Source organism: Dipodomys spectabilis, unplaced genomic scaffold (genome assembly GCF_019054845.1).
Source record: "Dipodomys spectabilis isolate Male_0828 unplaced genomic scaffold, ASM1905484v1 ptg000197l, whole genome shotgun sequence".
NCBI lineage: Eukaryota > Metazoa > Chordata > Mammalia > Rodentia > Heteromyidae > Dipodomys > Dipodomys spectabilis.
The window spans coordinates 18,986,209-19,001,987 of NW_024870874.1; the positions used below are offsets into that span (position 1 = coordinate 18,986,209).

The window sequence follows — 15,779 nt, forward strand, 5'->3', positions numbered from 1 at the left end:
AGGGAGCAAAGGTCACGAACATAGCAACACACAAAGCCATCTAGCCATAACCTCTGTCATCATTAAAAGTAATCTGATAGGCCCACAATGCCAAGCACTGCTGTACTGTAGACAAGAGTACCCTAAGAGTACCCTAAGATATGTATTCAAATGTTTTTTTCTTCCAACTAGTTTTTACCACATCTCTTCTACAATAAGGTGTTGTGCAAGTTATAACAAAACAGAGTGGTTAACAACTATGGAGTCACATGGACTTAAACTCATCACTGCCATTGCTCACAAGGTGTGTCTCAAAATGGGTTAGTAATAGTTCTTTCTATGAGAGTACAATCAGATAGGAGGTATGTAAAGAATTTGGCAGAAAACTACTACATAATAAATATTATTCGTTATCTATCATACTTCACCATCCTAACTTTGTTAGCACAGTTGGTAGTGGTACTAAATAATAAATATATCTTCCTAGAATCTATTAGGAACTTTACTTTCAAAAATACTCATAATCAAAACATATGTTTAACACAAAATACTTACAATTTTACTATCTTTTTGGACTTGTTTTATACTGTCTCTTCCGCCCTCAGAGTCTTATTCTATACTTAGTTGTATCTGCCCCAAATCTCTAAATGCTTTGAAAGGACAGGTCATTAATCTGTCCATTGTGTTCTCTCAAAATAGCTTAAAAATTTACAGAATTATATTCCAGAATAACCAAAAGTAGTTGTTTTTAAAAGGTATAATGAGATCTGTTCTAAGGTAATTCAATGAACACTTAATAATCAGCACTCACTCAGCAACAAGTACTACCCTAGGATAATATTTAGAAACACACAGGCCAGGGACAAAGGGATGGAAGCCCCTAAGCTTATCTGCTGATGACAGTAACAGCCGCGGTGGGTGAGGAGAAGGGTGGCCGGCAATGATAACAGATGGCATGATATTGGGAAGACAGAAAAAAAGCTGGGCACGGTACATCACCAAGGCCAAGGGAAACAGCTCTGATGGCATTCTTTGGAGATCCACCCTTTGGACATGAGATCTATCAACTGTTTGTTTTCTTTTTTGGGGGGGGTCTGGTCGTGGGGCCTGAACTCTGGGCCTGGGCGCTGTCCCTCAGCTCTTCAGCTCAAGGCTAGTGCTCTACCACTTGAGCCACAGCGCCACTTCCGGCTTTTTTCTTTTTGCTTATGTGGTGCTGAGGAATCGAACCCAGGGCCTCAGGCATGCAAGGCAAGCACTCTACCACTGAGCCACCTTCCCAGCCCCTGTTTGTTTTCTTTAAAAAAAAAAAAAAAAAAAGGAAGAAAATTGTGAGGGCCTCTGTGTACATAGCACAGCAGAGGGTGCCAGTTAAAAGTTTGTACAGCAGGACAAGTAAGAGATGGTGAAGGGAAAGAGAAGGGGAAGGAGAAGGAGAGAGGAGGATCACTTATTTTCTAAGTTCAATTTTTAAAATAAATACTCCAAAAATTCTAGTATCCCTAGTAGTAATCTATTTTATACACAAAGAGTATCATGTAACCTTCCAAAGCCTAGTATAGTTCAGAAGTCAGATAAGAAAATTTCCAAAGGCTATTTGAAAGCCGTGTTCAATATTTAAAAAGAAATCCTCAAGCCAGGCACAATGGCTCTCACGCATTATCCTAGCTCACTGGGAGGCTGCAATTGGACAGATTACAGTTCAAGGCTAGCTCAGGTAAAACAGTCAAGAGACTCCTATCTCAACCAACAAAAGCGGGGCCTATGACAGCTTTCTAGTGGCATTCACCTATCAGTCCAGATACAGTAGGAATGAAGTATAAAGGCGTAAGTCCTCATTTTAAAAACCACTAATGCAAAAAGGGCTGGAGGCATGGCTCCAGTGCAAGAGCAAGAGCAAGGCCTTGAAATCAAACCACTGTACCACCAAAAGCAGAAAAAGAAAAAGAGAAATCCTGAGATTGATTTCTAACATTTCCTATAAAAGCCGGACATCCAAATAACAAAAGATAGAGAGCAGTGGAACTTACTTGCATGAATTTATTTCTACTTCTAATTTTCAACTAAAAAATCCAAAATTCAAGTGTTACAATACCTGATGTACCATAAATACCAGAATACCGCCGAGTCTTCGGGCCAGATGAAGAAGATTCTTTCATTCGATCAATCACATTTTCTGAAAGCTGAAAAGCAACATTAAAATGAAATCAATGCTAAAAGAACAAAAAGGAAAAATAGTACAAAAACATCTAAGTAACTCAGTCAATATGCATAAAAAATGGCCTGCAGAAATCAGGCAAACTCAAATAGAAGCAAGCAAGAATGGTTTTAACATTTCAAGATATACCCCCTTGGTCCCACTTCTTTATTTCCTCTAATGCACTACTAATTGCTCATTATACCTTACTCTTCTCCTTATTTTATGCTGTGCAATAAATCAGAATTTCAGAAAAATATGAGCCATAAGAACTCCTCCAACTTTTCTCCCTTAACCCAACAAATTTATTTATGTACTAACAGCCCTTATCGCCTGCCTTTTTGTCAGTCCCAAAGAAAAGCATTCCCTTCTTTCTCCCTTTCTTTTTTTAAGGATTAACCATAGATCATTCAACAGATTTTATTAGGAACTGTACCATGAACCACACTAGATTGTGAATTTCAAGTGATCGCATTGCTTAAAGTGGAATAGACAGACAACTGCCAGACATTTAATTACAACACAAAGGGTCTACAGTCTGCAAGCGTGTGATGGAAGTCTACAGAAGCATAATGCGCAGCAGGGCCAGCAGAGCTGTGCGGTATGAGGCAGGCACAGAGAGTCAGGGGAGACTTCTTACAAGCGATGGAGGAACAGAGGTCAGGAAGAGAATGTTCCAAGACAAAGAAACCACATTTAGAATTGATGAGGAAGTTGGTTTGCCACCACTAGACATCTAAATGAAAATCCAAAGGGGGAAGCCAGCAGCAGTCTGGGGAATCCGGCACACACAGGCCTAGAGATTTGAGTCATCTGCCCCACAGTTACTACTATACCATGGATTTTTACTTTTTCGATAGTACATACCAGTACCTGATGCTTTCTTGTCTACTGTCTTGCCTTTCACACTAGAAAGTTTCATGAAAGCAAGGAATTAGCTGCCCTATTGTATATCCCTGAGGCTCAAGAAGGCTGGTTAATAGAATGAATTGTTAAACAACAACAAAAGTACATGAATGAATGAACAAATGAATGAGTGAAAAAGAAAACTGAAGTGTGGCCATAATGAAAGAGAAAATGCAAAGAGAAGGTATTATAGTTCAGGATTCAAAACCTCTTAGTAAACTCAAAGCGATTGAGCCAGTTTCATGGGGACAATGAACTCTACTGAAGGATTTTCAAGGATGATGACATGACCAGATTTCCATTTCAGGATGATCACTCTGGCTACAGGAGAGAGAACAGATTGGAGAGGGATAAGCACCGAAGAAGGACCCTTCAAGGAGGCTAAAGGACCAATTAAGAAGCTGTTAAGCATATGTCCACACAGAGATCTGCTCAGGGTATTCAAAGCAGTATTACCCATAATAGCAAGAGTGGAAACAACCACCCATCAAGTATCAGAGTATAGTTCAGCAGCAAAGAGGAATGAAATTCTAATACGAGCTACAAAATAATTGTGCCTAGAAATAATTAAAATAGCCAAATACAAAAAGACTACATTCTGTATGATTCCTTTTTCTTAGTTTTTCTTTATGTGTTTTGAGACAGGATCTCACTATGTAGTTTAGACTGGCCTCAAACTCACTTCCTCCTACCTTCAACTCCTGATTTCTGGGAATGACAGGTTTGAACCATACCTACCTACATGGTTCTACTTAAATGGAATGGCCAGAAAAGACAACTCCATAAATACATGTTACCTAAACATGTTATCAAATATATTATATAGTATACTATAGTGTTATATAACCAATATGATTTATATGCATATGTATAAAGTTGGTATATAAAACCAATTGTTTTACATGATTCCTTTTTTTTTTTTCAGTAGTCCTGAGTTTTGAACCTAGGTCCACATGTTTGCTAAGCAGGTACTCAACAAGGCCACTTGGGCCATGCTCGCAGCCCCTTGGTTTATATCTAATTTTTATAAGGTTACTTCATTTTGTTATTTAAATATTTATATTTCAAGCCAAAATCAAAAAAATTGCAAAATTAAAAATGTATTTTACTGGGGTGGGAAGGGCTTGCTTCGCATGCATGAGGCCCTGAGTTTGATTCCTCAGCACCACATAAGCAGAAAAAAGCCAGAAGTGGTATTGTGGCTCAAGTGGTAGAGCACTGGCCTTGAGCTGAAGAGCTGAGGGACAGCACCCAGGCCCAGAGTTCAGGCCGTACAACTGACCTATAATATATATAGACATATATATATATTAGATTTAATCAGAAAGTCAGTTAGCTATAAATCATGTTAGCTATAAACCTCCACCTGTATTAGATACAAGCCACCTCCTAATACCACTTCATCTATTCATCAAAAACCATACCTCACTATCATCTACTTCCACTATAAAAGTCCTTTCAGTCCCTAATGTAGCCTCGAAAACATCACCCACTCCCAGAGTGGGGAAAAGAAAGCTGGTACAGAATAGATGGAAAAGCATGTCTACCTACTAACTGTGGAACCCTGGAGAAGTGGCCTCACTCCTCTCATTTAAAAATGGAAATACTTACCTGGAGGAATAATGAGGGCTATAGTTTATGCACCATCCATGGTAACTGGCTGCACAGATATTTGGTGCTGTTATTACTCACACAGCTCTAGCCATGGGGACTCACTGATTTTTATTTCTTCTCAGTTCATTCTCACCACCTGAGTGTGAGCATGTACTCTTTTCTCTCTACATGAGAATGAGGCCTTGGCCTACAGCTATGGCTGGCAGCAGCTATGGATGTCCTGATGAGCGCATGGAAGATGCTATACTCTTGGAGAGATAAGCATGGATTGTCTCCTTCAACCCGTCACTAAATGTTTTCTTAATTTCTCATTTGATTTTGTGGCTTCTCTGATGTATCAGAATTAGTGTCACATCTGAACATCAATCAAAACATTTCAATCGGTCGTTATATGCAGTTCAGTAAATTTATCTGTACATCCCAAAGGATACAGGTATCCCAAAGGAACTACCACATAAATACATCATAGGAGGAGCTGGGAAGGTAGCTCAGTTGGTAGAGTGCTTGCCATGCATGAATGAGGCCCTGGGTTCAATTCCTCAGCACCACATAAGCAGAAAAAGCTGGAAATGGTGTTGTGGCTTAAGTGGTAGAGCACTACCCTTGAGCTGAAGAGGTGAGGAACAGCGCCCAGGCCCAGAGTTCAGATCCAATGACAAAAAAAAAAAAAAAAAATATATATATATATATATATATATATATATATATATATATATAAAAAATAGGGCTGGAGATATAGCTTGAGCCACACCTAGAGTACAGTGCTTTCCAGGAGGCTTCTCTCCAATTAACTAACCAAGTATGGCTCAAGTGACAGAGCACGAAATAGTGATAGAAAAAACTGAGCTATAGTTCACACCTCAGTATTGGCACCAAAATATGTAAAAAAAAATTTACAAAAAGCCAAGTGTCCGTGGTTTGCATCTGTAATCCGAGTTACTCAGCTGGGATCTCAGGATGGAGGTTCAAATCCAGCCTGAGCAGGAAAATCCATGAAACGCTTGTCTCCAATTAACAACCAAAGAGCCAGAAGTGTAACTTAGGCTCAAAGTGGTAGAGCGCTATCCTTATGCACAAAAGCTCAGGGACAGTACCAAAGCCCTGAGTTCAAGCCCCAGGATTGCTTGCGTGCACGTGCACGTGCACATACACATACACAAACACACACACACACACACACACACACACTAGGGTTGCCTTACTGATAGTCAACCTTTTGTTCTTACCGTAACTACACAAATAAATCCTTAGGCTCTGCAGAGGAACACCAGTGGCAACGGCGGCCTTCAAAGACAACTTTGGCTTTGAGCATTATTATCCTTCCCCAATGTGCATGCAATTCTATTCAAAACAACAGTGATTCTGTGCTGTCAATGTACCTGCATAAGCGGTCTCTCGTAAGAAGCAACTTTGCCAGGAAAACACATCAGGAAAATACAGGGCACTTCTTTCACAAAAGCCTTTTTCCCACATCTACAATGCCTGCTTTCAAGCCATCTCTCTGGGTTCTACATCAAGACAAATCTCAAATGCAACTTATAGAAATTATTAATACTAAAGAATACTGAAATAACCCATACACATACTGATGCAAAGAATTACAATCAGAGGTCCATAAACTGCATAGTCCATGGATCATTCAACTATGGGCTTATACTGCATTGCTTGGGGCACAGCTTACACTCACAAAGTTCTGTGCCTTAGAAGTTAACAACTATTAGGAGAGGTGATCTTTGTGTGATCTAGTCTTCCCATTCATCTCTTTCCACCCATTTGGTCTCATTCAAACTTAGCACACACACACACCACCCCCAGATGCTGAATCCAGTATTTTCTCAGAGTCAGGAAGCTGGATGAGAAGCACAAAAATAAAGGACAGAGTAAAAGGAGAAGGAAACTCTTAAGTTGCCCTTCTCAGAGGTGAAGTCAGGAACCATGAGATAAGAAACAAATCAGACCCCCAGCCCAACAAGTTCTCCACTCTTCTTCCAGATGTGTCTCAACAAGTTGACTAAAGAACTCAGACCCATTTTATCCCTTGATCTTTCTTCTACATAGGAATTTGTCAAGATAAGCTTCCTTTACAATTATCTTTGTAAGAAACAGGCTCTCACCAGGCACCAGTGGCTCACACCTATACTCCTAGCTACTCAGGAGGCTGAGACCTAGAGAATCTGCCGGGGCAGAAAAGTCTGCAAGGTTCCATCTCCAATTAACCAGCAAAATGTCAATGACAGATGTGGCTCAAGTGATGGAGGGCCAGCTGTCAACCAGAGAGCCAAGCAATCTTACTAAGCAAGAACATGAGGCCCTGAGTTCAAGCCCCAATACCAGTTTTTAAAAGGGAGGGCAGGGACTGGGATTGTGGCTTAGTGGTAGAGTGCACATAGATAGAAAAAGCTACAAGTGGTGCTGTGGCTCAAGTAGTAGAGTGTTAGCCTTGAGCAAAAAGAAGCTTAGGGTCAGTGTCTAAGCCCTGAATTCAAGCCCCAGGACTGGCCAGAAAAAAAAAAAAAAAAAAAAAGGTACAGGATCCCAAAACTGCTATTATTATTTGGGAGAAATTACTCCCATAAACTTAAGGACATAGGGTGCTGTGGGGAGTACATTCAGATACAGATAGATAATTATAAAATAAATAATTCATAGCTTGTGTTTACAGTTTATCATAATGTTCCTTTGCATTTGTTATTAGCAGATAAAACACAAAACTGTCTATCCTAGATTTTCAAAGCTTAAGAGGATAGCATGCTCAAGAGATTCACAGAATCTAAAGTTAAAAGAACCCAGTCATCCATTAGTTAAATGAATTACTTCTACAACACTCACAGCAACTGACAGAATGAATCTTTAGTCTCTGCTCACATACCTTCTCCACAGTCTTCCTTAACACATCTCATTGAGTAATCCCTTCACTGAGGAACTCTGAACAGCCAATACCTCCCAAAGCATACAATGTATCATGTAAGTATTCATACTGCCACATTGGCTCCTGTGAATTTTAACTTGCAACTTCAAGGCCAGATGCAGAGATCCATCTAGGTCTGGAAACCACGATAAGTAAAACTTTGAAAATGATACTCATTGAAGTTGACATCTGCTCTAGAAGAGTTCACTCACAGCTTTGATGTTTAAGATAAACTTGTGAGATTGGGTGCTAAGTATACCTTCCAAGCAGGCACCGCAGGTGGTCACAAAAATCCTATTAAGCATGTGTAATGTGAGTAATAAAAAGGTTCTGTCTTTCAATCACTAGAAATTTATTGTAGACTTGCAAGAGGAAAACAAGCCTTTTAGCCAAGCCAGAATTGGTTTTAGATTTGAAGCTGGAATCAGGTACATCTACACCGGGTGTGGTAGAGCACATCTATAACCCTAGCATTCAAGAGGTAGTGAGGCCAGCCCAGACTATATGGAAAAACCCTGTCATGAAATGCCAAAAAGTAATAAATAAATAAATAAGCAAACAAACAAACATGGAAGGAGGGGCAAAAAGAATGTTTTAAAGGCCCTATAAATATCATGAAAATAGGACGTGACAGCCTATCCTTCAGCTTAAAAGTGAAAACAGGTTCATTAATTGATAGCTATTAAGGACGTCAGCAAGAAAAACATAAAAAAAAACTCTAATAATCTTGGCCTAGTTATTGAATGTTTTATGTTGGTATTCTATCTACATGAAGATAAATGAAGATGAAGCTGAGCATCAGTGGCTCAAGCTTATAAATCTAGTTTCTTGGGAGACTGAGGTTTTGAGATTAGAGTCTGAACAGAAAAGTCCGTGAAACTTTTATCTCCAAAATAACCAGCAAAGAGCAGAACTGAAGGTGCAGGTCAAATAGCAGAGCACCAGCCAAGCAAGCAGGAGTCCCAGTATTGCAAAATTCAGAAGAAAGGAAGAAAAGAAGGGAGGGAGCAAGGGTAGGAGGGAGGGAGGGAGGGAAGGAGGAAGGAAGGAGGGAAGGGAAGGAAGGAAAGAAAAAAAAGACTAGTATTCTTAATGAAACAGAAATGGTTTTCTGGCAGTGACTGTTGAACTGCTGGTACAATCTGGTTTCTTAGAACTGATGGCCTAAACGTTAGAAAATTGATCAAAGTTGGAAATTTTTCTTCAAATGGAACTTTGCAATCAAAACTGAACCTCAGGCCTCATCAGTACTGTCTTCACAGACTGAGCTAAAAACGGTGCCTTGCTTACATACTGAGAATATTGTTCCCAGTCCGCAAGGAGAAATATGATGACTATTCCAAAAAGCCAAGAAAAATATTAACTAAAAGGTATCTACCAAAAAAAAAAAAAAACACCAACAACAAACCTAGACAAAATTCCCACAGGCAATGGGAATGGGGCAGGACCCAGGATTCCCTCCCATCTCCCATCCAAACCCTGAGAGGTATACACTTGTGGTGCAAACTTGTGTTTTGTATGTAACCACTTAAAGGCCACGTATGTTTATGCATCCATTCTTTTAAACAGCTCTAACAGGTACTATTGATTAAGCGTAAACACTGTAAGTAAATGTAAGTAAATACATACTGACATACATGTCAAGTTTCCCCAAGGTGCGTTACTCAGATACACTAAATAAGAAACACCACTGAAAGAGTTAACACAGCTAGTAAAAAGTAATGCTTTGATCCAAACCCAGGTAAGTTTAATTCCAAATCACACACCATTTTGTACATGGTTATTTTTCAGGGTTTCAGGGTTGAAAGGAACCCTAAAATGGCAATCTTGTATTAAAAATCTATGAATTATGAGATGCTTTATATACCTTTCATCATCTTCTTACCCTAACCAATCAAAGGAAGTGAATGATATTCCCCTTTACAGATAAGACTATATCATCAGAAAAGCAATCTGTTGAAGATCTCACACTCAGACTAAATTCTAAGATTAAAAACTTGAAAGTCTACCTAAGTTCAAATTGACATTCTTTTTGACCATGACCTCCAGGAAACCATAATGACCTCTAAGTATTCACAATTTAATAGCATGCCATTTTTAGATGAAACGTCACTAGGTTGGGCGTGGCTACACAAAAGTTATGGTGTCACTGGGCTCACAGTTCAGAACTGGAAAAGATCAAAGACTTCAGGGACATTCTCAACTCCACTAATTTTCACAAGAGAAAAATGAAAGCAAGGAGGTTGCAAATCATGCTTGGAAAAGGATCTGAAGCAGAGTGCAAGAGTAGTATGGGTGAAGAAAAGCACACAGCCAAAATGAAAGCAGTGTTTTAACATTCTCTACCTGATATAATGTATATATAAGAAAGGAATAAAAATGAAAGCTTTAAACAGTAACAATGTAGATAAAATGTATGGAAGAAAAGGAAAAAAATTAAAGTTTCTATCAAATTGTCTGGCTAAAGGGCACAGTTTCTTTTCTTAAAATGAGTAAGAAGGCCTTTTTTTAAAAATGACTACCATTGTAATCATTGTTTCCTAATTGTCCTGCTTACCTTACTCACCCTAGTGTAGTACTTGGCATAAATCTCTGTAGTGGGGTCAAAAATCTCTTTTAATTGATTGATACTAGAGCATGAGAACATGGATCTATACATTTTTCTAATCAATATCTCACCCAAACCTACTTTTTTCTCTTTTTTAAAACTTTTCACCTTCCAGTGGGGAAGGCAACACTTTTTCATATCTGCATAAAATTTAAGAGCTTATAATTAATTTTCATTTTACTCCAAGGAGTACCAATTAAATCACAATATAGCAAAGCATGTAATGTCTGTTATTTTAGTACAAAATATAGTCCTGTGGTTCATGAATACAATATATAGAGAAATAAATGCTGGTCACAGACCAAAAACTGAGTTCAACAGTCTTGAGTTTCTATAAAGAAAACTTTAATAAGTTCTTTCCAAGGTAACAATTTCAGAAGAAAAAGTTTGTAAACACTTTAAATATTGAATAACTTTTATTTCCTAATAACAAATGCTGCAAGTAGTTTACACATGTACCAACACTAGCTGTGTAATAACAGAGGAGGAAAAACTGTAGTTATAAAACTTCTCTGAAGTCATAAAGCTTTATTTACTAGGTTCAGACATCAAACTTCCAAAAAATGTGCAGCTCCACATTCAGGTGCACCAGGGAGAGCGTGTTAATAAAGTTAGTGCTGGTATGCTGACACCCTAGAGAAAAAAAAATCAAGTTTCCAGTTTATGTATCCAGTACATGCACAGAAGGTATAAAGTTATTCTCTACAACGTCTCAGTCAGAATTACAACTTCAACTAGCCTGAAGAACTGCACATCTAAGTCAGCCCCTATTCAAGCTGGTAGAGCAGAGGCCTGTAGCAATTGGGCCTAGTCCAACAGGAGGAGCCTGGGGAAAAAACGAGATATCAGATGAAAGTGAAGGAGAAGCCAGAAGTCAGCCAGATGGGCCAGAAAAGATGGTGTGTGCGTGTGCGTGTGCGTGTGCGTGTGTGTGTCCGTGTGTGTATGTGTGTCCCTGTGTGTGTGTGTGCGCGCGCGCATGGGGCAGGGAAGAGCATTCAATGACACAGGGTAAATGAAGGCGATCCTTCACGGTGCAAAGCAGGGTCTGGGGTCTTGACCTCAGAAAGCCTCATGTCCTGCAGCTAGTGACCGGTGAAGACTCGACCGTGAGAGCCCTTTGCAGCTCCAATCAACCTGGCACCCTCCCTACTCGCCCCCAAGCCTTGCCTGGCACTTGGCACGCCACCGAGACCTCTCTCTCTCTCTGAATGAGTGCTCCAAGTTTGGAAACTCCCGAATTCTTCCCCCAAAGACCCAGGATTCTGGCGGGACAGAACCAGGGCGGGCCCGGGATGGGAGACAGCAGGCCGGTCGGGTCCGGGGACGGTCGGGGCGCGGGGGTCCCCGTCCGAGGACTGGACATCCGTCCACCCCCACCCCCACCACTCACCCGGATGCCCTTCACCACCGTGATGTTCTCATTCTCGTCCGCCTCGAAGGTGACCCGGCGAGTGCTGGCGGCCCCGCCCATGGCTCCTACTCGGGTCCCCGCAGTCTGGGCGAGGGTGCACGAGCAGCTAGGATCCCGCGCGCACACCCGCGCGTGGAGCCGCCGGGACACTTCCTCCGCCCGGCGGGTGCAAGGCTACGACCCCAAGAAGCAAGGAGACGGCGCGGACCCTGGGCTCCCGCCTCCTCCGGTCACGTGCCATCGCTGAGACAGCTCGGGATGGTTGAAAAGGAGAAGGTCCCACCTCTCCTACTTCACGATGCTCTGATTGGTTGTCTTGGACCCGGATGCTATGGCAACAGGTGGTGGTTAACCAGGTTTCCGGAGCCCCTGAGTGTAGTGGGAATTGTAGTCTGTTCTTTTACTCTAATGTACGAAAGCAGCAGGACATTCTGGGAGTTGTGGTCCTGAAGAGTCGAAAGGCTTCTAACTCCACAACCTTCAGAAAAGTTGAAGGCTGAAGTTAACGCAAGGCGCTGTTGGATGTAGGAGACACTCGGCTAGTCAACTCACGCCTGCGGTCCTATTTATAAATTCTTGACACAAAACAATTTCTTTATTCCACTTGTAAACATTGTTTTATTTCATTTTGTAAAGCATAATTTTATAGTTTTCAAATCTACATATGAGAAAACTCAAGGAAAAAAATTATTCACAGCAAGCCTATTAGGCAAAACATTTGTATCTTCGCTTACATGAAGAGACCAAGTATGGTTAGGCAGAGAAAAGTTAAGTGATTACCAAAGATGGCATAAATTAATGAAAAATTAAATACACCAGACTTAAGATGAACTATTTTGGAAAGCTTCCTTTTCAGTATTTCACAGTTACAAGAGGCAAATAAGCTTAAGATTTTTCCATGTATATATTACATCATGTTTTGTTAATTAAGTGTTTTGGTATATGACCTTAGACTTACAAAGGCCGGGGTATTTCCTTTAGAAACTAGATGAATGGAGGTTGCAAGTATAGACCACTGATAGCATGGGCAAGGGCCTGGGTTCAATGCCCAGTACAAAAGAAAACAGAAATTAAGTGCTCAGGGCCTGGGCACTGCCCCTGAGCCTCTTTGGGTTCAAGGCTAGCACTCCACCACTTCGGCCACAGCACCACTTCCAGCTTTTTCCCAGTAGTTTCTTGGAGATAAAGCCAGCCTGGGCTGGCTTTGAACTGCAACTGTGACATCTCAGCCTCCTAAGTAGCTAGGATTACAAGTGTGAACCATAAGCTCCCAGCAACAGAATTTTGTATTACCTTCTTTCAACATTAAAAGCAGTGAACCACAACATACCATGGCATCTTCTGATACCCAAGGAATACACTGCAAAGTACCTTTTTGAACCTCAGCCAGCCATAGTCTGATTCAGAAATGATGTCTTCATTTCTATATCTCCATATCAGTAGCAAAATGTGTTGGTTATATCTCATCATCTTGTTCTTAACAACTGTGTATCTAAATCCCCCTATGTGGTTTTGCAATTTTAAGAATGCCTGCTTCGGGTTGGGAAGGTGGCTCAGTAGTAGAGCGCTTACCTTGCATGCTTGAGGCTCTGGGTTCAATTCCTCAGCACCACATAAGCAAAAAGAAAAAAGCCAGAAGTGGCACTGTGGCTCAAGTGGTAGAGCGCTAGCCTTGAGCTGAAGAGCTGAGAGACAGCGCCCAGGCCAAGTTCAGGCCCCACAACCAGATCCAAAAAAAAAAAAAGAATGCCTGCTACTTTATACTTATTCTCAGGTTATATAATACATTCAAATCTTTCTTCTGCAGGTAACTAACACACCCATGAATTGTCTGTCATTTCTTTAAGATCAGCTGCTCTACAAACACACATTCACAAATTACCCCATGGATAGCGCTTATTGGAGGTTCTCCATACAGGATGCTCAATAAATGCTTACCAAAATAAAGAAATGAGGAAGTAGAGAGATAAAGAACACTCTTTATTTTGAATATATTTGCCTCCTTAGACGATTAAAATGTTCTCTTTTAATCAAATATATTAAAGATAATGAAGGCTAATCATGAGAAAGATGTGGGGTGTCATGTAAACAGTATTATTAGGCAGAATCTAAACGTACTTTGGAATTCCTAACTCATTGCCACCAGCAACACACTGAACCATTCTAAATTTAAAAATAATAATAAACCATCTTACTCTTGGAAAATATCTACTATGATAATGTTGTACCCTAAATGAGATATATAAATCAAGTCATGAGAAAATAGAGAAGCCACCTTTAGAGAGGTCAAATTTTGGAGTCTGTTAGTGGTCCAGTGACTACCCTATCCTGGCAAGACTAAGCAAACTCCGATAGGGCAGGGCTTATGAAGACCAGAACTACATGCAGGTGGCAGGTCACCGATGCTCAAAGATCATTAGAAGTGGGGATATTCTTCAGCTGATGGTCAGGACCAGGTGGACAGCATAGAGATATGAGACTGGGGGTGGGAGCTAACAAAAACTGAAAACTGAGTTCTTAACAATAATATCGCTCTGTCCACGTCCAAAGTTTAGTCCTGCCTACAACCACTTCCTAAGTCACTAGAACCTTTTTTCTCCTTTTTATTATAGCTTATCAATAGTGATCTAACCCAAAGCCAGGACTAGTAGCCAGAAGCCTACAAGCTAAATTGCAAAGCTTTACCCAACAAAACCAATAGCTAAACACGAGACACACAAATTCTCTCTTTCTTCCTTTTCTTTATTCCTGGCATCACTTTCTCAATTTGGACTTAAAATCCAAGGACTAGGGACATGGTTCAAATGGCAGAGTACTTGCCTAACAAGCACACAGCCCAGTACCACCAAACAAAAAGGGAGGGAAAAGATGAATTTGAAATTCATAGCATACAAAAATACAGAACAACAAGATGTGGAGTTTTGAACCATGAAACATTATGACAAACTAAAAATAGTTGAAAGAAGAAACTGTAAGAAGACTAAAAAAATTCATTGAGCTCCCCCGCTGGATGCATACCTAAAATCCCAGTTACAAAAGAGGCAGAGGTAGGAGGATTACTGTTCAAAGTCAGCTAGCACAGGTTGTGAAGGAGAAGGAGGAAAAATAAACTATGAGAATCCTTAGCCTATCAAAAGAGATAAAAGCATAAATCAGACCCTCAACAGGTAACTTAGACCTACAAAGTCAGAGCACTGATAGAGGAAAGACTTGTGGCTCAACAAGATCGTAGAGTCTGCTGTCTTTATAAGTGTTCATGCTAACAAGGCTTCTGATTGTCCTGAGGCCCAGTAATACCACCTTTTGTAGATTTAGGGACACACATAGTTACCAAATAATCTTCCTTACCACAAAGGTTACCTAAATATCAATAACAAAATAACTTTGTTTCCATCTCAAGAAAGCAGCACTCTAAGAATACCAGATGTCAACTGTGTCCTTTGATACTAAACTAATAACAGTAGTAGCTTGGTTCCTCATAAGGTTAGGAAAGAAGGAAGGAATGGAGGGAAAGAGAGAGGGAAAGAGGGAGGGAAGGGAAGGGAAGGAAGGAAGGAAGAAAGGAAGGAAGGAAGGAAGGAAGGAAGGAAGGAAGGAAGGAAGAAAGGAAGGAAGGAAGGGAATTCCAATCATCCCTAATTACCTATCTCACTTGGAAAAGCATCAGCCTACACTTCCAAATAGTTCAGATGGAATTTGGAAGTTTCAGATCAGAAGAAAGATTGAATTGTATACTTTTGCTCTTTCAATCCTAATTTAAACTTCCCTAAAAGCAAAGTCCTCTCTTCAGCCACCTCCTCACATATCAGTTGGCCATCTGTGGTACACTGGATTGGGAATGGAGGAAGGAATGGATGGGAAGCATACTTACAAACAAAAAGAAAAATACATGAGGTACTGAGGAGAAAGACCTACTCCTAGTCCCTAGCCAGAAAAGCTAATCATTGTGTTGTTCACCAAAGCACAAGAGCTCTCATACTAGCTCTTCTGAACCACATTTCAGCTGCACTTGGATTTTATGACCTGTGCTAAAATTGAATATAGATCTAACAAGCATAGTATCTGTGTTAAAACTCAAGCAATTGCTCTGACATTATTTGTGTACTTATAGAGACAATTAATAAGAGCTTGAAATCAGGATTGTCCTAGAAAA

The 15,779-nt window shown here is 40.4% G+C and overlaps 1 protein-coding gene across 2 annotated transcripts in view; it reads right to left on the minus strand.

The window, feature by feature from the left end:
* Chchd3 (coiled-coil-helix-coiled-coil-helix domain containing 3) overlaps positions 1–11,852 on the minus strand; it is a 264,171-nt gene extending 252,319 nt beyond the window's left edge. For both annotated transcript variants that reach the window (XM_042696002.1, XM_042696001.1), the window contains exons 1-2: positions 11,606–11,852; positions 2,075–2,162 (exon numbers count right to left, since the gene is read on the minus strand). In XM_042696002.1, the coding sequence (XP_042551936.1) occupies positions 2,075–2,162; positions 11,606–11,686 (169 nt within the window). In that variant the 5' untranslated portion in view covers positions 11,687–11,852. The remainder of the gene's footprint in view (positions 1–2,074; positions 2,163–11,605) is intronic.
* Between the last annotated feature and the right edge of the window lie 3,927 nt (positions 11,853–15,779).